The 23,541-nt window shown below is 43.4% G+C and overlaps 1 protein-coding gene across 2 annotated transcripts in view; it reads left to right on the forward strand.

Moving 5' to 3' along the window:
- SCD (stearoyl-CoA desaturase) overlaps positions 1-23,541 on the forward strand; it is a 74,784-nt gene that overhangs the window by 40,017 nt on the left and 11,226 nt on the right. For both annotated transcript variants that reach the window (XM_082269287.1, XM_082269288.1), the window contains exons 2-3: positions 5,136-5,397; positions 18,682-18,812. In XM_082269287.1, the coding sequence (XP_082125413.1) occupies positions 5,148-5,397; positions 18,682-18,812 (381 nt within the window). In that variant the 5' untranslated portion in view covers positions 5,136-5,147. The remainder of the gene's footprint in view (positions 1-5,135; positions 5,398-18,681; positions 18,813-23,541) is intronic.

The raw sequence follows: 23,541 nt of genomic DNA on the forward strand, positions 1-23,541 counted from the left end.
TTGTTCACATGTGCAGTGCCCTCTGACAAGCAGTGAGAAAGCTTATGTAAGTCAGGCATTGAGGAGTCAGCATACCATAATAGGTGCTGTGGCGCCGCTTTGGTCCGTTGCATGTCAGTGTTCAGGTTGGCAATCGGAGGTGAATCAACACTTATAGACCTCACCAGGTCTAAAAACAGCTACATTTACCTAATTGTACAAAAAAAATGGCAACCAACCCAACCTATAACTAGCCTTACGGTGCACATTGAAGGGCAATACACATCAAAAACAAACAAAAGATTTACCAGCACACTTACCAGCCAGCCTGCAAAACAACCAAATTGACCCTAACAGTTTGCATTAAAAACAGAGGATTTCATTTGTTTTGGTTGTTGTTGCAAACAAAACCCTCGGTTTTTAACGCAAATTGTTAAAAAGGGCCAATTTGGTTTGTTTTGCAGGCTGGCTGGTAAGTGTGCTGGGAAATCTTTTGTTTGTTTGCGATATTTACTAATAACTATACTATATTATTTGCATTGATAATTTGTTCACTGAAGGTGCATCAGAGTGGATAGGGGAACAAACTGGTAAGGAACATACCATTTCCAACTCAACCTTCCTTGTCGTAGGCACTCTATGTTTACAGTACTTACCTTTACTGACATACCTTCCCAGCTCTGCAACATCAGTCATGTGTTCTGTCTGTCTGTGTGCTCTATGCACAGTGGTCATGTTTGTGTGGTTCAGCAGGCGTTTTGAAGTGGTTTGGCATTGAAAATAGCAGCGACCATGACAGTGGAGCCCTCTGGGCGGCGATTTCTGCAGTGGGAGCCCCTCCTCATCCTCTGACACCTGGATCTTTTCACTTCCTGTGCAGTGCGGATTCTCCTAAGGGAGACTTGGCACTAAGCTCCTCCAGTGCGGTCTCCGTTACCACCTTGGGACCTTAATTTGGTGCTTTCAGTCCTCTAGAAGCCTCCTTTTGGGAATCTTCAGGAGATTCCTCTGCTTACGCTGTCCCAGAAGTTGGCCTTTTTGGTTGTTATCACCTCTGCGCGTAGGGTGTCATAATTGGCTGCATTATCCTATCGTTCACCTTACTTGGTGGTTCACAGAGATAATGTGGTTCTTTGCCCCTGTCCGTCGTTCCTTCCGAAGGTTGTCTCTGATTTTCATTAGAATGAAGACATTGTGTTGCCTTCCCGTTGTCTCAGGCCAATACATTCAAAGGAAATTGCTTTGCATGCCTTGGATGTGGTCTGGGTGATTAGGTGTACCTGGCAGCTACGGAATCTTTTAGGAAATCAGACTCACTATTTGTGCTCACGGATGGGCCTTGGAAAGGGTTGTCCGCTTTCTTTGCGACCATTTCTAGATGGATCAGACAGACGGTGGTTCAGGCCTATTCCATCAAGGGTCATATTCCTCCTTTACCTGCATTCTACTAGGGCGCTCAGCGCCTCTTGGGCCTTCCGTCAGGCGTCAGTGAAGCAGGTTTTCAAGGCGCCCACCTGGTTGTCAGTGCACACTTTCACAAAGTTCTATAAAGTGGATGTGTTGGCTAGGGATGCACCGAAATGAAATTCTTGGCCGAACCTGAATAATAATAAAATGTAAGGCCGAAGGCCGAATACCGAACGCGGTGTTTCGCATTTTTTCCATTTATTTTGCCAATTTTTTGTCCTCTCTCTTGTCCTCTCGTGTCTCTCTCTCTCTCTCTCTTGTCCTCTCACTCTCTCTCTCTCTCTTGTCCTCTCATGTCTCTCTCTCTTGTCCTCTCACTCTCTCTCTTGTCCTCTCATGTCTCTCTCTCTCTCTCTCTTGTCCTCTCTCTCTCTCTCTCTCTCTCTCTCTTGTCCTCTCATGTCTCTCTCTCTCCCTAAATGTTACTGTAGGGAATGGGATTCAGTGCACACTGCAGCCTTGTACCATAGGGTTAATGTTAGTGACACTGTAGGGATTGGGAAGGATGCTGGGAATGGAAATCAGGAAGCATGCAGGCAGCCTTGTAAATTTTAATTGCAGATACAGGGCACTGGGCAGGTCAGGGTTAATGTGGTAACATCAATTACTCAGTGACAGTCAGTCAGTGTCAGTGTGGACTCGATCAGATTATACAGTGACAGACAGTCTCATAGTGGTGGTAGTAGGAGGCTGGAGGTGGACTAGTAGGAGCCTGGAAAGGAGCACAGCCGCATACATACATTACTCACTCGTGCACTGCAGCCCGCCCCACACATTCAGTGAGTCTTACTCTCCTCCCTAGTTTTTTCAATGGCACATTCAGGAAGCCAATCACGCCGTGAGTAGCGGCACAGCGGAACCAATCAGGTGTGAAGGCACGCGTGATTGGTTCGCTGTGCAGCTAATCACGGCGTGATTGGCTTCCTGAATGTGCCATTGAAAAAACTAGGGAGGAGAGTAAGACTCACTGAATGTGTGGGGCGGGCTGCAGTGCACGAGTGAGTAATGGATGTATGCTCACCGCTGAAGTGTCCCGGCTTCACGGAAGTCTGTGAGTCCTCCTGTCCTCCTCCGAGTCCCTTCCCCCTGTAAATATCGTGACCTCGGCGATATGAATATCGCCTACGGCCACAGAACGATAGTCAATATCATATCGACTATCGTTCAGCCCTATTATTCGGCACAAAATTATTCGGCCTTTTGACTTATTCGGCCGAACACCGAAAGTGCTATTTTTTCTATTTTCGGCCGAATAATGTTCGGCCGCCGAACATTCGGTGCATCCCTAGTGTTGGCATCTGCGGATGCTTCTTTTGGTCGCAAGGTTTTGCAGGCTGCTGTTTAGAGGACCTAGTCCTCTGAGGGTGTATTGTTTTTTCAGATGGGCTCCAGTTTACCTGGTTGGCTATAGTATAGCCTTGGGGATTTATTTTTTGGTGTTCCCACCCCTCATATTTAACACTGCTTTGTGATGTCCCAATGGTTAAGAAGATCAGAAGCTGTGTCCGCCGATGAACTAAAGAGAAAATTTTATTTTTGACTTGCAGTAAAATCCATTTTTCTAATGTTCATTGACAGACACAGCACCCACCCCTCTGTGGAGTTGTAATTCTTCTGACAGTGCTTGTAACAAAACTGAGTACCTATAGCAGAGAGAGGGAGTATACCCCCTTGGACTGCCCAAAGGCATAGCCTGACCTATTTTCTGCCTAGTTCCCTACTCCTGTAGGGGGCAGTATAACCCAATGGTTAAGAAGATCAGGAGCTGTGTCCGCCAATTAACCTCAGAGAAATTGATTTTACAGTGTCAAAAATCCCCTTTTTTTTTATATAAAAAAAAAAAAGTAAAGTTTAACAATTGAATAAAAAAAAGGAATTCATTTTTATTTTTTTAACATACCAGTCAGTATCCCTGATCACCGCTACATCGGTCATATGATGAGGCTGTATGGTACTGGTGAAAGTATGTAAAAAAACAATTGTGAAAAAAAAATATTTTATTTCATTTTTTTAAAACATTGCAACTTCAAGAAACTCGCCATGCCTCCGACTAAATAACTTAGACTGTCTACTTTCCAAAAAAAAGGAGTCATTGGGGGGATATTTGTACTGTCCTGGCATTTTAAGTGCCTCAAGAAGTGAGATAGGTCGTCATTACATCGTGACTGATCACTTTTCAAATATAGACTAGACAGCTTCAACTCTTCTGGAAAGGCTGTCCACAAGGTTTAGGAATGCATCTATGGGAATGTTTGACAATTCTTCCAGATTGGATTGAGGTCAGGACTCCGCAAGCCAATCAGGTTCCTCCACCCCAAACTTGCTTATCCATGTCTTTATGGACCTTGCTTTGTGCACTGGTTCAAATAATTTGGTGGGGGGTGGGAATTATGGTAAGGGGTTGGGCTTGACCCCTTAGTTCCAGTGAAGGGAACTCTTTCAACCTTATGGGAACAATTTGGGGATGGCCCTTTCCTGTTCCAACATGACTGTACACCAGTGCACAAAGCAAGGTCCATAAAGACATGGATGAGCGAGTTTGGGGTGGAGGAACTTGACTGACCTGACCTCAATCCAATCTGGAAGAAATGTTAAATATTCAACCCCATAGAATACCTTTGGGATGAATTACAGCAGAGACTGCGAGCCAGGCCTTCTCTTCCTACATCAGCGCCTGACCTCACACATGGGCTTCTGGAAGAATGGTCAAACATTTCCATAGACACACAGTCCTAAACCTTGTGGACAGCCTTCCCAGAGGAGTTGAAGCTGTTATAGCTGCAAAGGGGGTGGGCCAACTCAATATTAAACCCTACAGACTAAGACTGGGATGCCATTAAAGTTCATGTGCGTGTAAAGGCAGGCGTCCCAATACTTTTGACAATATACTGTATATGCCATAGTCTCTAGATGCTACTGTATAGCTTTCACATAGACTAATTGATATACACTTATTGGGATTTTTTTCTACCAAAGACATGTAGTGGAAGAATTTATGAAGAATGGTGATTTTATTGAATATTTTTTATAACAAAAAGTAGAACATTTTTTTATTTATTTATTTTTAATTTTTAGTCTTTTTTGTGTTATTTAGCACATACCGTTTTGGATCATCACAAATCTATACTAAGTATGCCAAAGTAAAATCAGTAGAAGTAGATATGTGGATATTTTAAAGCTGAACTCCAGCTCCAGTCAGGAGCTGTTTTATATTTGTGTTTCTGTCTAAACTTACATAGATCTCCCACATAGCCCTGATCTACCTGGTTTTCTCTGCCACAGTTCAGGAACATGCAGGTGTTGTCCCTTCTCGAGCAAGTCCTTTGTTACCATATGAGCACTGCAGCAGTCTGAGTTCTGCTGTACAGTGGAACTGCAAGAGGCTGATACCAGGTCAAATTAAGAAGGTCATATACTGCTTGTAGTGTATTTTTCTGGAATTCAGCTTTTAACATGTTACTAAACCCACAACAGTAAAATTAGGTATTTAGCAGTTTACATTTACTAAAATAATTGCATTTCCATGTTCTGAGTACTGTGGGAAAACATATATAGCGAATGTAGGGTCCTGGGTTTAGTAACACTTTACCTCTACGCAGTTTCCATTACACATGTTGTATAACATGGACATACTTAGAAGTGCTAATCTTTATTCTCTTTATGAGTTACAATATTTATTTGTTTTGCAGATTTCTTCTGTTATGACCATGTATCGAGGGAGTCAGACTGTGGGGACATGTGTGGAAAATCCCAGTGTAAATCCTGAGGATATTGGAGCACACCGTGGAATGACGGATGATATATTTGACCCTTCCTATCAAGAGCAGAAAGGTCCCAGACCTCCCATGAAAATAGTATGGAGAAACGTCATACTGATGACTTTACTACATGCCTCAGCAGTATATGGAATTTTTCTTATACCAGCAGCAAAGCCTGCTACTTTGGTTTGGGGTAAGACATTATACTCTTTATGCTCACTAATATCAGCTGTCATCATGTCAGAACACATGCTTGTTCAAGGTCAGAGATTTACCCCCAGTGAGTCTCTGGGGCAAATATGGTGCAGCTCTGCATAGAAACCAATTCAATTCAATTTTTTTTTTTTTTCGCCAAAGCTTAAAAAGAACAAGCTGAAGTTTGAAGCTGATTGGCTACCATGCATAGCTGCCCCAGAGTTTGCGCTCTCCGGTTTTAGTAAATTAACCCCACTAAGTAAATAAGCAAAAATAAGGATGACAGCGACAGAACCTGAATCTTTAAATGGTCAGCAGCAAAGTTGTTTAGATTGAATAATAAAACCAATTAACAAACCTTTCTTTGGTCATGCAATTTTTGTCCACTTCATTTTAGGTTTACCAAAACAATGTAATCTGAGGATCTACCTAAATTATCCAATTAACCACTTGCCGACCAGTCACTGGGACTGTACTGCGGCAAAGTGGCTCGATTCCGTCCAGCGACTTAGACCTACGTTGCTGGACTCCTCCCCTTCTGGGCGGCGCTCGCGCGCCGCCGGAGGCTCACTCCCGCTGTTTTCAGTCACAGCGGGAGTCGGGCCAGGGGAGGAGCAGCGGCGATCGCCACCGCTCTTCCCCGATCGTCGGGGAATCGAGTCTGGAGATCCGCCCGCTTGTGTAAACAGAGCGGGTGGATCTCCTAAGTGACAGATTGCAGGGTTCAGCATAGCTGAACATGCGATCTGTCCCTGTGTCACTCAGTCACCTCCCCCCACACACGTTAGTAAGCACCAGGCATACATTAACCCCTCCCTCTCCAATAAAATTAACCCCTCCCCTGCCAGTGTCACTTTTACAGTAACAGTGCATATTTATAGCACTGATTACTGTAGTAATGTCACTGGTAACCCCAAAAGTGTCAAAAATGTCAGTCAAGGGTCCGATCTGTCCCCCGCAATGTTGCAGTCCCGCAAAAAAAAACGCAGATCGCCGCCATTACTCGTTAAAAAAAAAACACCAAAAATGACAGAAATCTTTCCCTTAGTTAGTAAACGCAATAACTTTTGTGCAAACCAATCAAAATACACTTATTGTGATTTTTTTTTACCAAACATAGGTAGCAGAAAACAAATTGGCCAAAAATTTAAAAAAAAATTTTGGGGGGGAATTTCATATAAAAAAATGTGAAAAATATTGTTATTTTTTCAAAATTTATGCTCTTTTTTTTGTTTATAGCGCAAAAAGTAAAAATGGCACAGGTGATCAAATACCACCAAAAGAAAGCTCTGTTTGTGGGAAAAAAAGGACGTAAATTTTGTTTGGGTATGATGTCGCACGACTGCGCAATTGTCAGTTAAAGTCGCACAGTGCTGAATCGCAAAAAGTAGCCTGGACGTAAGACAGCAAAATCCTCCGGTGGTAAAGTGGTTAATGTGTATCCAATCAGGCAGGCCTTACGCTACATAGTTGTTGGTGGAGCTAAAAGAGATACCCATATTTAGCCACTGACCTTGACTAAATATGGTCATGCGTCCATGTAAGGGCACTGACATCACCAGCATCCCGTCCCTTTCTTTATGTGTGCTATGGGATGGGGGATGATCTGGCCCACAGCTGACTGGAGTCAAAAAGAGTGCAGGTTGGAAGTTTGGTGGATGCCCAAGCTGATCTCTAATCTTCATGACTCATACAATATACTTTAGGAAAAAAGTTTACCAGTTCAGGAACAGTGAGAGTGGCTGCACAAATATACTAGTTTTTTTTAATTCTTCCATGTATTACTGTTAGAGTCATACTGACCCCATGAACCATGGGGTTGTTTATTGCAAAGAGCAAATCTAAAATGCAGTTTGAAGTAATACAACATAGCAACCATTAAGGTGCTATATTATTGATGTCAGGTGATGGAAAGATAAATGCCAGTGGTTGTCTTCGAGTTACTGCACTTTTCTCATTTCCTTTGGGCTCATCCACACCACGCCCACTAAGCTGCATTGATCTACGTTTATAAACAACTGTTTTCTATGTGACTTGTTCACACCATACAGGTGCATTGCATATAAATTGGACATTATGTATTTTTACACAAATATGCGTATCATGGTTAACGCGATGCACATATCATGATAGAAAAAGTTGCAATTTTTAACCTTAATGTGGCCTGTACAGGTAGAATGCATATAGAAGTAAAATCCTATATGTAGTAAAACACAATACAATGCATTAAAAACTGCTTGTCAACATGCATGCATTTTATAAACATTGTGATGTGACTCTGAGCCCCTATTACAAATTTTTTTTGTTATTTTTTCCTTAGATTTTTTTGAATTATGCCATATTAATAATTTGGATACAGTCTCGTTTATTATTTTTAACTAAAAAAAAACATGTCATACTTACCTGCTCTGTGCGATGGTTTTGCTCAGAGCAGCCCAGATCCTCCTCTTCTTGGGTCCCTCTTCTGTGCTTCTGGCCCCTCCCTTCTGTTGAGTGCCCCCACAACAAGCAGCTTGCTCTGGGGGCTCCTGACACAGAGCCACGGCTCGGCCCGTCCCCTTTCTCTCTTCATTGGCTGTCTGACTTTGATTGACAGCAGCAGGAGCCAATGGTACCTTGCTGCTGTCTCAGACAATGGAGATGGGAGTCCCAGGCAGCCAAGACACTCCTGTGTCTTTCTTCAAATCAGCTCTTAGAGCTCTCACAGAACCATGACGAGTGTAACTTCAGCTCTCTGCCCCCTTTTTCCAAACTTTCAGAAAAGCTTTAGGCCCCTTTCACACGGGCGGTGCGCCCGGCGGATTCCGTTTTGCTCAGCCGGGATTGATCCGCCGATCCCCGCTGAGCAGGCGGATGACAGCTACGTGTCTGCTTACTTTGCAGAGACGGAGCTGTCAGAGCCCCACTCTCCTCTATGGGAGATCATCCGATCTTATCTGATCTTATCCTCCAGACGGATGGAAAATAGAGTTTCCATCTGGCCGGATTTCACGGACAGGATCGGATAGCAGCGGGTGTCAGCGGAGTTGTCTCCGCTGACACCCGCTGCTCCATAGGGCTGTATGGAGCATCCCTTTAGGTTCGCCTGAAAAACTGACAGGCGGACCGGATTGGAAAACCAATGTGAAAGAGGCCTTATAATTCTGCACTTTGAACAGATGTAGAGAAGAGAATACTGCAGATAAACAGGTACAATGTATGTAGGAGGATTTGTTTCATTTCTGTGTATCACCTAAGGCCAGTCACTTACTGGATGGATATATGTGAGAACAACCCTGTTTAATTTATTCATAAATGATCTAGAGGAGGGTATATCGAGCAAAATCTCAGTATTTGCGGATGATACTAAACTAAGCATGCCAATATCTTCTGGGCAGGATGTGGAAACCTTACAAGCGGACCTGAACAAAATTATGGGGTGGGCAACTACATGGCAGATGAGGTTCAATGTTGAAAAATGTAAAGTAATGCACCTGGGTGCCAGAAACCAGAAAGCAAGCTACTCACTAAGGGGGGGAACCTCTGGGTGAGTCTAGGATGGAAAAGAACCTGGGAGTGCTGGTAGACAACAGGCTTGGCAGTGGCATGCAATGCCAAGCCGCTGCAAGCAAAGCCAACAGAATACTGGGATGTATAAAAAAGGGGATTCACTCCAGAAATAAAGAGATTATTCTTCCACTCTACAAGACTCTGGTCCAGCCACATCTGGAGTATGCTGTCCAGTTCTGGGCACCGGTCTTCAGGAAGGATGTGCTGGAACTGGAGAAAGTAATTAGGGGAATGGAGGACATCAGCTATGAGGAAAGACTACAAGCACTGAACTTATTCTCTCTGGAGAAGAGACGATTGAGGGGGGATATGATATTAATGTACAAATACTGTACTGGCAACCCTAGCATATGGAAAAACCTATTCAGAGAAAGGGAATACAATAAGACACGTGGCCACTCACTAAAACTAGAGGAAAGGCGGCTTAACCTTAAAATACGCAGGGGGTTGTTCACTGTAAGAGCAGTAAGGATGAGTTCTCTTCCGCAAACAGTTGTATCAGCAGGGAGCATTGATAGTTTCAAAAAACTATTAGATGGGCACCTTAACCTCCTTAGCGGTAATCCCGAGCGTGACTCGGGGTTGATTTTTCATATCAGGATCGGTAACCCCGAGTCACGCTCGGGGTGGATTGCAGAGAGCGCAGCGGTGTTCTCTTACCTTATCCTGGCGATCCAGCGATGATCTCTCATTGCTGAGATCGCCAGCCGAGAGTCCCGCCGCTCGTCTGTCCCTCCGTCGGTCTGATCACTTCCTAGTTTCGTTCCCTGCAGCAGCAATGCTGCATGGGAGCGGAACTAGGGAGGGAAATTAAAAAAAAAAAAAAAAAAAACGTTGCACAAAACACATTTTATATTGTATGTATATATATATATATATATATATATATATATGCATATATATAAATATGCGCATATATATATATATATATATACCGGTATATATATATATATATATATATGCATATATATGTATATATGCATATATATATATATATATATATATATATATATGCACACACACATATATCTATATATAATATATAATGCATGAATTATAATCTAATCAATATAATTTTATTATATATATATTATATATTAAATAATAAAATAATATTATTGATTCGATTATAATTCATGCGTTTGTGTTTCAAATTTATCACATCTGGGATGTCTACTAGAGTCTTATTTTGGTCAGGTTTAAGTCAGTAATTACTAAGAATTGTAGGCCTATAATACATAACGCCAAATTTCCATGAAAAGAATTGTACCGCTTTTGGTATGTAATTCCTGACATAATCATACCGCCAGGGAGGTTAAAGACTGCAACATACAGGGGTATACAATGTGTGGTTAACAGTAGACACACACATCATAGGTTGAACTGGATGGACTGATGTCTTTTTTTCAACCTCACTAACTATGTAACTATGTAAATATGTCATTTACAACCACTTTCACTGAACAAGCTGTAGATAGAAGCTGATTGGTTACTGTGTACAACTGTCTGCTCCTGTTTTAGTAAATCTCCCCAGAGCCTGCTCCTATCTCAGTGCTGCAAGGCCTTTTTTAAAATAGGGAATGCTTGTTTTTTTTTTTTTTGTATTTTAGTGCATTGGGAGACTCAATGGCAGTGCATCAGCCAGCAACCAATATTAACAAGGCTTGATTAATTGGTGTTAACCCTATCCGCTCCAAATTTCTAAAGTCGAAAATGTTTTAAAAACAAGCATCATCAGGCATCAGAACTCTTATCAGTGCACATAGGAAACGCATATTGATGCAAGACAGCACATCTGCTACAAAAAAAACACACCTCTGCACACATGCATGGATCTAAATTGGCCCTGAAACACAGCTAAACAAACGGATTTGCAGTGATCCTGACTGGGGCATCAACAGCATAAACGGTCAAGTTTTTGAAGCCATTACAATATGCTGTGAGGCAGAATTTATTCCAGCCATCTTTTCTAAATGGATTAGACAATTGGAATTATTGACTGAGCACATTGTATGAAATGGATAATAAATTGCACATCTTTTATTTAGCAGAAAGAGTTGGCACAAATTCATACATCTGCCAACTTTCAATCCTTGTGCAGGCACAGTTGCTGGACCAAATACATTATAACATGTTAGAATCTTTATTGACAGTTTATAAATTAGCAGGAAGGGTTGTTCTTCCCTTGGTAGTACTTGACATTGCAATGTAGAGATGTATGCAGGAAATAACTCCAGATAACTGTACATGGATTGTGTAAATGTTACACTGGGCCCCAGCTTCAGTTAAAGTACACATAAAATGTTATACCTGTCAAATGATTTCTGATTCACTTCAGCCAATCGTGTGATCTTTGCATCCCTGCCAGACAGCACAGACAGGTATACCATCCCTCTCAGCAGATTACATTGCAGGTAAACAAATCAGAATGGACAGGGACCCATCCTAACCTATGACTTGACAGCAAATGGCCAACAGCTCTATAATTTAGGTTATTCCTGTGCCCTCCCCTTCTGTAAAAGTGGTCACAGTGTTTGTCTGACAGAGCCCTAATTGGCTAAGAGTACCGCCCATCCCTCCCTAAGTGTTATCTCTACAGTTGAGGGTGGGGGATTTGGCATTTGCACTATGTTATGTGATACACCCTAAATACAGATATAACATGGTGCAAAGGGTGAACTTAGCCTTCACATTCTATATACATTTTCCCACTTCTGCTCTCTTTGTCACAGGTACTCTGCATTATATGGTGTTGATTAGGTGGTGAAGTAACAGCAGTAGGTGCTGCAGCAAAACATGTCTATGAGGTAGGCATGGTGCCCTATCCATAGATCATAATACCGTAGGTTATGAATATGCAGGCCTTACCTGCAGTTAGTTATTTGGTCTCAACACAACAGGCTTCATTGCCATTATGTTACTTGCCAGGATTATAGCTAAGCTAAGTAAACTGATTGAGTAGCCTTTACTGCCTCTGCAACCCCATGTTACACTACTGCAGTCTGGGTTAAAAAATGGGTATAATTAGCGATTCCTTTTTCTTACCATCCCATTTTAAAGTGAATTATAATACTTATTCCAAATGCTATACACACAAAGTTCCTTCTTCTGGAAAATGTTAGCATTTTAGTGGTAGACTACAGAAAAACATTTAATAAAGTCATACTACATTTAACAATCACCCAGAAGGTCATAAAGTCACTCTTCATAAAGAACTAACACAGTGCATTTTCATGGAATCTCAATTGTTCAGGGCTTTATCCTGCTAATTCAATTATTCAGCCCTTCCTGAACAAATGTGAAAGCAGTTCTGTGTAGCAGAAAAATGTATGAGCCTCCAGTCAGCAGGCAAACCATCTATTTCACTAATGGTGCAAGCATTTTTGTCTAATTTTTTTGTAAAAAAAAAACAACTTTGCTCTGCTTGTTAATAAATGTGTTTGTTTAAAGTTGACGAACAAGCAGTGTGTGCATTTTATAGCAATGTCTCTTGAGAATGCTTAATTTACAGGTATTCATTTATCACTAGCATATTGTTGCTCATACTATGAAAATCTATAATTTAATCTAAAGCAGATAATTGCACTGAGATCAAACGAGTTCTCTTGGGAAGATATGTCTCAGGTTGTAACTACTGTATATAATTGGTGCAGCAGGTCTGTAGCTATCACTGACACCACAAGAACGCCTTTCTCTTTTATTCCTCATAAGGGCCATGTAACTGACCCAAGGGGTTTATTTGTAAAGAGTTCACTATTCACCCTAAAAGCTTCATGCAGTTGTAAATGCATTACTTGCTGAGTTATAAATCACAATTGCTTCCTATGTTTTCATACTAAATGCCTTGATTGTACCAGGAAGTGTCAAAGCCTTTTTTGTTTATCTAACTACAGTTCATATGGAAGGTATTCACAGCGCTTCACTTTTTCCACATTGTTATGTTACAGCCTTATTCCAAAATTGAATAAATTCATTATTTCTCTTTCGTTCATTCATGGACACAGCTCCTTATCTTCTTGACCATTGGGTTATACTGCCCCCTGCAAGAGTAGGACACTAGGGAGGAAAAAGCTTGACTACACCTATGGGGCAGTCCCAGGGGGTATACTCCCACTCTCAGCTGTAGGCACTCAGTTTTTTTCCTGCCCAGGAATAAGGACCTAGTTTCTTGCTGGGATCTCTGGTCCTAGCATTATTTTAGAATATTTTCCTCTTTTATTATTTTCTGTTCCTGTGAAAACTACAATCAACTGCTGGACTGGGTGAAGGACTGGATATTCTAGATCCTTAAGGTCTCCTTAGTCCAGCCAGCGAGCGCGCGCAGGCCTTAGCTTCGTGCTAGGTCGGCCACGACAAAGCCCCACTGGACAGGGGCTGGCCTGCAAGTTAAACGTCTTGCAAGGGCGCATACATCCCGGCCTGAGCCGCAGCGTGCCTCTTGGCCCTGTGGTAAGTAGTGTCCCCCCCTCCCCTCGTGGTCTTTTGGGGTGAACGTGGGACCTGGGATGGTCGGGCCCCCTGGGGTTCCCCTCCCTTCCTCCCAGCCCCTCTAAATGGTCACTGGTGTATTCTTAGGTTCCAGGCTGAATAAATCCACTATAATCTGAGGGAGGAGTCTCTGGCTTTTAAAGACCCCTTTGACAGGAGAGCCGAGACTTTGGCCTGCCACATGTTTCCTGTGGCCAGTTCGGTCCTTAGGCCGATGTTCACCATAGCATTTATGTCCCAGACTTTAACAGAGTGGACAAGCTTTTGCGCCAGGATCTGGAGAAGGAACAGCTTCCCCCTGCCCTTGCAATGCTGGCGGACCAGTTGGTCCAGGGGTTGCAGTTTGTCTGTGATGCCCCTCTGGATGCGGCTCCCTTCGTTTCTACGGTGTCCTTGACAGCAGTAATGGTCCTTCGGCGCATGATATGGATATCATTAAGGGTCTTACAGGGGGAGAGTACTCTTCTTCCACAGGCTGCCGGGGGCAAGGAGTCTCGTCGCAGATGTGGGCCCTTTTTTTCCCCGTTCATATGCGGCCTTTTCGTCTCTCAGGATCTCAAGATAAAGGATCTAAGTCTGTCAGGACCTCCTCCGGAGGTTCCAAGAGGACCTGATCTGGTAAGCCGAGTGCGAGTTCTTCCAGACCTGCAGACAAGCCCTCTTTTGCCTGTAGGGGCGCCCTCACCCATGTCTGAGGTGGGGGGGACGTCTTCGCTTCTTTCCGGACCCATGGACCTCCCTGATTCAAGGGGGGTCCATGTGCTGGTTCAGTCCGGCTACAAGATCGAGTTTCAGTCTTATCCTCCAGTGAGGTGTTTTCCTTCCAACCTGGGTTTGTCGCCAGACCACCTGCGGGGTCTCTTCAGGGTTGTGCAAGACTTTCTACTACAAGGGGGTATTGTTCCGGTTTCAAAATGAGAACGTTCTCAATATTTCTAGTCAAATCTGTTTACAGTTCCCAGGAAGGAAGGCAAGGTATGTCCAATCCTGGACCTCAGGGCTTTGAACCGCCTTGTGCGGGTACAGAAGTTCAGAATGGAGTCCATTCGTGCGGTAGTGGCATCCCCACATCAAAGGACACTTACCTTCATATTCCAATATATGTCAGTCATCAGCTTTTCCTCCGCTTTGCCGTGGGTGAGGAGCATTATCAATTCATGGAATTACTCTTTGGTCTTGCCTCAGCTCCTAAGGTATTCACAAACGTGTTGGCCCCAGTGTGGGCATTGTAGCGGCAGTGGGGGATTGCATTACTGACGCTCTTCTTCTGTGAGCAGAGTCTCCGACTGCTCTAAAGGACAACCTGGAAATTACTGCACAGACTCTTCAGGAGTTCGGTTGGGAACTGAACTTCCAAAAAATTTGCTCTGGTTCCGTCCACCAAGTTGGACTGTCTGGGTCTGACTCTGGACTTGGCCTCAGCCAGAGTGTTTCTTCCAGGGGAAAAACTCCAAAAGCTGCAGGATGCGATTTGGCTCCTGTTGTTCAGCAGTCGGTCATCTTTCAGGACTTGCATGCGGGTGCTGTGCCTGATGGTGTCTACCTTCTAGGCGGTTCCGTTTGCACAGTTCCACTCAAGACCTCTGCAAAGAGAGATTCTTGACAAGTGGGAAAATAATCCACAGTCTCTAGACAATCTGATCCTGTTGAGCCGGGATACGAGAGGGTCCCTGATATGGTGGCTTCTCTTTCCTGCACTTCGACAGGGCAAATCCTTCCTTCCCCTGTTCTGGACGGTGGTCTTCATGGCTGGCAGCCTGTCTGGGTGGGGAGGCATTTTTGGCACAGATGTGCTCAAGGGGTCTGGACTCTGGGGGAGTCAAGAACCGATCAATATACTGGCACTTCGGGAAATTAGATTTGTCTGGCTCATTGGACAAATCACCTTTAGGGGTTGGTAAGGATTCATGGGACAATGCCACCGCCGTGGCATATGTCAATCCCCAAGGTTCAGCTGTGTCTCCGGTGGGGCACTTCCGAGGTGGACCTTTTGGCCTCTTGTATCAACAGGAAGGTACATAGCATTGAGGCAAGGTCTTGGGATCCTCTGGCCGACGCCACAGACACACTGGTGGCTCCTTGGGGCCAGTATTATTTGATATAGGCCTTTCCCCCGCTAAAACTTCTGGTGAGTCTTCTGCGAAGGATCGAGGCAGAAGGGAGCCGGTCATCCTAGTGGCTCTAGACTGGCCTTGCCGGTCTTGATATTCTGACCTGGTACGGCTGGTCATCAATGCCCCTTGACGACTTCCTCTCAGAGAAGATCTATTGTCCCAGGGTCAAAATCTTCTATCCTGCTTTCCAGTCGCTGGCTTTAACGGCTTGGCTGTTTGAAAGCCAGGGGCTGAAGGGTAGGGGGTTGTCTGAATCGGTGATTCCCATGCTGTTGAAGGCTAGAAAATCTACCTCTAGGAAGATTTACCATCACGCCTGGAAGACGTACATTGCGTGGTATGAGTCCCTAGGGGGTCATCCTCGTTCCGTTTCGGTGGCTCGGATTTTGGCATTTCTCCAATGAGATGTCGAGCAGCGCCTGGCCTTGAGTACGGTCAAGAGCCAGGTTTTCTGCCTTTGTGGTCTTCTTTTACTGTCCTTTGGCTACGCATTCTTTGGTTCACAGCTTTATTCAGGGGGTTCGTCACTTGGTTCCCCCAGATCAGTCTCCGTTGCCTTTGTGGGATCTCAATTTGGTGCTGTCGGTTCCCCAGTAACCGCCTTTCAAAAATATTTGCAAGCTTCCTCTGCTTACATTGTCACAGAAGGTAGCCTTCTTGATGGCTATTATTTATGCAGGGTTTCCGCCGTGTCCTTACGACGTTTCGTCACAGATGAAGTTTTCAAAGGTTTTTTGGTGAGATCCAGTTGTTCCTGATTGAGCTCCATGTTACCTGGTTTGAAAACGTCATCTGTGACGAAACGTCGTAAGGACACGGCGTACTGACGTCATCTGATCGCGACCAGGAAGTGCGGATGAGCGGAGACCGTCCGGCCGGCGGCCTTGATACACATGCTCCCCATTTCCTCGTTTTCTGTAAGTTTTACTCCTTATTTTTTAAATAAATCGTATGGTTTTACACTATGGAAGCCTTCTCTTTTATTTGGTGGTGATTCCCCTGGCTATATTGGAGTCATTCGTCCAGGAGTACACTGCAGGTTCCGTGAAGCTCACCATTCCTATAGGCGAATTTACCATCTCCTTAGGGTAAGAGGCAAATCCTATTGGTGAAGGCTGGCATCCTGTCATATTTGATTCTCTTGCTTAATCTGGCTCAATCTGATTTTTTATCTGGAAAGAGGCGAGTGGTATTGGTGGTGGTTATCTACATAGAAGACACATACCTAGGATGTTCCATTCACTTTGGCATTTTATCTCTACACTGTGGTAAGAGGCGACACCAGCTGTCACAAGATTGTTCATACTTATACGATTGCATGCATTTCCAGCTACTTCTGGTAAGGGGTACCTATAGGTGTCCCATTTAGAGCATTTCTGCTCTTTTCCTTCTGGTTATTATACACTGGTGATGTTCACACAATTTATTCAGTTGTTAGTCACTCACTCTGGTGTATAAGTTCTTCCGTTTGTGTTGGGTTTTACGCTATTGCGTTTTTATCTTTCATCCATTACTATTGAGTCTACGCGAGATATTGGTTCCAGTCTACTATCAAAGGGACGAGATTTGCCTCAGAGAACCTGCCTTCTGATTTACCAATTCTGGTAAGCGTATATCCATAGGGAGCCTGTTTGAACACTGTGATCCTGATATATGGACTTTATGGACTTTATTTTCCATCATTCAAGTTAGCGCAACTTATTATAGAAAAAAAGAAATGAACATCAGAGAAAAGGATTTTACGGTAAGACAAAAATCCAATTCTTTAGCTTACCTTAAAATCCATTTCTCTGATGTTCATTGACAAACACAGCACCCACCCCTCTGTGGAGTTGGCTTTCTTCTTACACTGCTTGTAACAAAACTGAGTACCTATAGCAGAGAGAGGGAGTATACCCCCTTGGACTGCCCAAAGGCATAGCCAGACCTATTTTCGGCCTAGTGCCCTACTCCTGTAGGGGGCAGTATAACCCAATGGTTAAGAAGATCAGGAGCTGTGTCTGTCAGTGAACATCAGAGAAATAGATTTTACAGTAAGTCAAAAATCCCATTTCTCTTTCGTTCATTGACGGACACAGCTCTTCATCTTGATGACCGTAGGGTTATATTGCACCCTACAGGAGTAGGACACTAGGCAGAGAAAAAAGCTTGAGCACGCCTATGTGGTAGTCCCTGGGGGTATTCCCACTTCCTGCTATAGGTATTCAGTTTTTTCTGCCTAGTCAGGAGCATTCCTTCAATGTGGTTTGGGCAACAAGGGTGTACCTGGCAGCTACAGAGTCTTTTAGGAAGTAAGACTCACTATTGTCCTCACGGATGGACCTCACAAGGGGCTGGCTGCTTCTGCTGCAACCATTGCCAAATGGATGAGACAGAATAGGGTTCAGGCTTATTCTGTTAAGGGTCAGGTTCCTCCTTTCCCTTTCAGGGCGCACTCTACTCGGGTGCTTAGTGCCTCCTGGGCCTTCCGTCATCAGGCGTCAGTGGTGCAGGTGTGCAAGGCGGCCATCTAGTAGTCTGTGCACACAGTCACAAAGTTTTATAAAGTGCATGTGTTCTGTTGGCATCTGCGGATGCTTCTTTTGGCCGCAGAGTTGAATGAATACATTCATATTCATTTACGTTAATGATATTAATTAAAAAGTCAAATATAATACAATTATTTATAAAAAAATATATATATTTTTTTAAAAACCACCAGTTTAGGTTTCGGCTAAGTGATTCCTGCATTTTCGATTTCGGCACTGGAATTTTTATTTCGGTGTGCCACTATTTCCTTTACAATCTTCAGTGCTGTCATTTTCTGTGAAATGCTATGCAATATGGCAGCCTAGAGGTGTTCTGTACACAAATGGTTTACAGAACGATGTGATAAAGCTAAAAACAAAGCAAGATATAGCAGTGTCAAAAGGAAGTATGCATACTAAGATGTTTAACATTTACACAAATGATGCCTGTAGCAGTCCAGTTTGAGCTGGCATACGTATAAAAGCTGAGTTTTCACAGAACCCAATAATTATATTGCCTTGACTTGCTTCTCTCAATGATGAACTAACTAGCTGGAAACTTGATTTAGAATGTTGAAGAAGTTGTATTCACAGATCTAACTGATCGGTGTCATTATTTCACAGCTGTATTGTGCTTTATGATGAGTGCCCTTGGAGTGACTGCCGGTGCCCACCGCCTCTGGAGTCACAGATCCTACAAAGCCAAGCTCCCCCTGAGGATACTTCTGGCAGCTTCAAATACAATGGCATTTCAGGTAAACATTTTATATGGTGACTGTGCAGAAAATTGAAGGATGGAGTATTTACTATAGCAAAATAAGTAGGACATTGGGTTAATATTTTGTTAAAATGTGTCCCCCCCCCAAAATGAGATTTTATACTTACCTGCTCTGTGCACATTGGGAAGTCCTTTATCTCCTGTTGTGGAGTCCCCCGCTGTCACTGTCCATCCTTCCTTTTTTCTGGGTGCCCCAATAGCAAGACTTGTACTATTGAGGCACCCCAGCGGTCACGCTCCTAAACAGGGCTATGTGCATCCATAAACACACACACAGCGGGGCTCAGCCACACCCCCTGCTCCCTCCTCACAGAATTTAACTGATCATGCCCTGTGAGACCAGGAAAAGCGAGCAGTGGCGCTGCAGATGGGCACAGCGTTGGATCGATGGAGGATTCAAGTGTATTTAGGGGGGTGGGAGGGGGAGAACAGGTAGTGGAAGGTTTTTTTACCCTAAAAGAGAAGTATTGGTTACTGTATTTTTTTTTTTTTTGTGCATTAAATGATTCCTGGTGCTACTATGGAAAACAATTTTTTTCCCTCTAAAATGTACATTCTTTCTTGTGAAAATGCCTGTGGGAGGGGCTAAGGTCTCTTATGCAACCACGCACTCAATATTTTCAAACCTGAGGAGGACCGTTACTCAACCCTAACCAGAACCTGGAATGAGGCTATTACAAAGGAAAGTAGGAAAGAAAGAAAAGCTGTTCTGTGGTGAGAGTAGTTAATGCTATTTATATGTGCTATCCCATCCGCTGCCGATTTACTGTGGCTGTGCGGCTCTCCTGTGTGAAAATGACGTAGATCTACGTCGGTCGCGCGCCTGCAGCTCGGCAGCGGGGACTCCGATGCATGGGGCAGGCGGCTCCGATTGCCGCCTGACACCTGCGATCGTTCCCCGCTGAGAGAGAAGAACGGGCAGCTGTTGTAAACACAGCTGACCGTGCTTCTCTCTGAAATGATCACAGAGTGCCTATGATCCTTCTATATAAGAACACAGGTCTCTGTGATCATTTCACAAGCCACGCCCCCCCCCCCCCCACAGTTAGAATCACTCCCCTAGGCTCACATTTAACCCCTTGATCACCCACAGTGTTAACCCCTTCTTCCCTGCCAATGTCGTTATTACAGTAACCGTGCATATTTTTAGCACTGATTACTGTAGTAATGTCACTGGTCCCCCCAAAAGTGTCAAAAATGTTAGTTAGGGGTCCGATCTGTCCGTCGCAATGTCGCAGTTGCTCTAAAAATCGTAGATTTTTTTTTTTGAGAATGTTATATAGCAGAAAGTGAAAAATATTGTTATATTTTTTTCAGAATTGTCATTTTTGTTTTTTGTTTATAGTGCAAAAATAGAAATCGCAGAGGTGATCAAACACCACCAAAAGAAAGCTCTATTTGTGGGGGAAAAAAGGACATCAATTTTACTTGGGTACAGCATCTCGCACGACCGCGCAATTGTCCGTTAAAGTAACGCAGTGCCAAATCGCAAAATATGGCCTGGTCATTAAGGGGGAAAATCTTCCGGTCCAGAAGTGGTTAATGCAATGACTGCATTAGGGTCAAAAAAAAAAAAAAAAGACTTTTACTTTAGAACCACTTTTACTACTTCAGTACAGGGCACTTTCACCCCTTTCCCACCCAGGCCAGTTTTCAGCTTTCAGTTCTGTCTCACTTTGAAAGACAATTGCGTGGTCATGCAACGCTGTACCCAAACAAAAATGTTACCATTTTTTTAGACAGAGTTTTCTATTGGTGGTATTTAATCACTACTGTGTTTTTATTTTTTGCTAAACAAATGAAAAAAGTCAGAAAATTTTGAAAAAAAAAAAAAGTTTTTATCGCCACGCTTGCACCACAAGTGGCTTCTTCTGAAGGATGTCATATGACATCCAGACAGAACGAGCGAGCCACTTCATTTTGCTATAGGCTGGGCAAGATGTGGTTAAGCTTCATAACATTTTGTAACATCTACAATATTTTGACTCCTGTGTAACCACTGCTGCCATTCTTGAAGATATCATTATGGGAAAATTGTTTAATACTCTGAAAGCATGTGGTCAGTCAAAAAAAAAACAATATAGTTACATAGGTATTCTGGTTGAAAAAAGTCCATCTAGTTCAACCAACAAAAGGGAAAAAAATCATGCAATCCCATATACACAATCCTATACCCACAGTTGATCCAGAGGAAGGCAAAAAAAACCCCAGCAAAGCATGATCCAATTTGCTACAGCAGGGGAAAAAATAATTCCTGATCCCCTGAGAGGCAATCAAATTATCCCTGGATCAACTTTACCTATAAATGGCAGTATCCGGTTATATTATGTACATTTGGGAAAGAATCTGGGCCTTTTTGTAATCAATCTACTGAGCTGGCCAGAACCAGCTCTTGAGGGAGTCTATTCCACATTTTCACAGCTCTTACTGTTAAGAAACCTTTCCGTATTTGGAGATTAAATCTCTTTTCTTCTAGACGTAAAAAGTGCCCCCTTGTCCTCTGTAATGACCTTAAAGTGAATAACTCAACACCAAGTTCACTATATGGACCACTTATGTATTTGTACATGTTGATCATATCCCCCCTTAATCTCCTCTTCTCAAAAGAGAATAAATTCAGTTCCTCTAATCTTTCCTCATAGTAGAGCTCCTCAATGCCTCTTATCAGTTTGTTCGCCCTTCTTTGCACTTTCTCCGGTTCCCCGATATCCTTTTTGTGAACTGGTGCCCAAAACTGAACTGCGTATTCCAGATGAGGTCTTACTAATGATTCGTACAGATATACGGTTAGGGTAAAAAGTATTTGATCCCCTGCTGATTTTGTTTGACTTTGTTTGCCCACTGACAAAGAAATGATCAGTCTATAATTTTAATGGCAGGTTGACTTTAACAGTGAGAGATAAAATAAAAAACTAAAAATCCAGAAAAACGCATTTCAAAAAGAGTTTTAAATTGATTTGCATTTTCAAGAGTGAAATAATCCTTGGACCCCCTATCAGCAAGATTTCTGGCTCCAAGGTGTCTTCTTTACAGGTAATCTCAGCTTGTTACCTGTATAAAAGACACCTGTCCACAAAAGTAATTCATCCGATTCCAATCTTTTACCATGGCCAAGACCAAAGAGCTGTCCAAGGATGTCAGGGACAAGATTGTAGACCTACACAAGGCTGGAATGGGCTACAACACCATCGCCAAGCAGCTTGGTGAGAGAGTGACAACAGTTGGTGCAAATATTCGCAAATGGAAAAAACACAAAATAACTTTCAATCTTCTCCGTCTGGGGCTCCACGCAGGATCTCACCTCGTGGAGTTTCAATGATCATGAGAACAGTGGGGAATAAGCCCAAAACTACACAAAAGAATCTTATCAATGATCTTGAGGCAGCTGGGACCATAGTCATCAAGAAAATAGTTGGTAACACAATACGCCATGAAAGACTAAAATCCTGCAGCGTCCACAAGGTCCCCGTGCTCAAGAAAGCACATGTACAGGCCCATCTGAAGTTTGCTAATGAACATCTGAATGATTCAGAGGAGAACTGGTTGAAAGTGTTGTGGGCAGATGAGACCAAAATCAATCTCTTTGGCATCAACTCAGCTTGCCGTGTTTGGAGGAGGGGGAATGCTGCCTATGACCCCAAGAACACCACCCCACCATCAAACATGGAGGTGGGAACATTCTGCTTTGGGGATGTTTTTCTGTTAAAGGGACAGGACAACTTCCCCGCAGTAAAGGGGCGATGGATGGGGCCATGTACTGTCAAATCTTGGGTGAGAACCTCCTTCCCTCAGCAAGGGCATTAAAAATGCGTAGTAAATGGGTATTTCACCATGGCAATGACCGAAAACACACAGCCAGGGCAACAAAGGAGTGGCCCAAGAAGAAGCACATTAAGGTCCTGGAGTGGCTTAGCCTAGTCTGCTGAGTCAATCGCTACATACCTCCAAATTTTGTGTGGTTTTCAGATTAGAACAACAACAGTGCTTAGCTTCATGGAATAAGTTTCCATGGCCGAACAGTTGCATCCATGCCTTGCATCAACAAGCGCAATCCAAAGCGTTGGATGCAGCGATGTAAAGCATGCTGCCACTGGACTCTAGAACTAAAACTTTAAAACGTTTCAGCTTAGTTGCACCTATCATAGAGATGAATATCATTCCATGTAAAACATTGGCAAAATGCACTATATGCACAGGAGCTTTAGCTTTTCTTCTCCCCTCCCCCAAAATTTTTTTTTACAGAATGCATGCAAAGAACATCAAAACACACTGCAGTGTATAAAACATTCACCTAAAAACATCCCTCTTTTTAAGGGCAAAAGTAAAAAAGGGGCCCTAAGTGTTGCAATCTTTCTGTCTTAACCCTTAACATTGCACTAAGCACTAAGAAAATGTTTTACTTTATTGTAATATTTAACAGATGTAATAATAACTCTTAAAAACACAGCATCTGGTTAAAGGAGAAGTAGGGCCAAAGCTTTTTTGGCTGTACTTTTCCTATGGATCACAGGAGTGCAGCTCGTTCTGCACTCCTGTGACCTGTTTTCAGTCGACAGCCGGCTTAAGTCCAGTCGGCTGGCGTCACAGAGCCGGTCCAGGTTCTGAAAGGATCCCCGAACATATGGTCTGGATCCGCCAGAATCCTGGACCAACAGCTGGCTCAGGCTCTCTGTGATCTGCTCAGAGCCCGAGCCAGCCCCTCCAGC

This window comes from Pelophylax lessonae (genome assembly GCF_965119305.1).
Source record: "Pelophylax lessonae genome assembly, chromosome: 9".
Classification (NCBI taxonomy): Eukaryota; Metazoa; Chordata; class Amphibia; order Anura; family Ranidae; genus Pelophylax; species Pelophylax lessonae.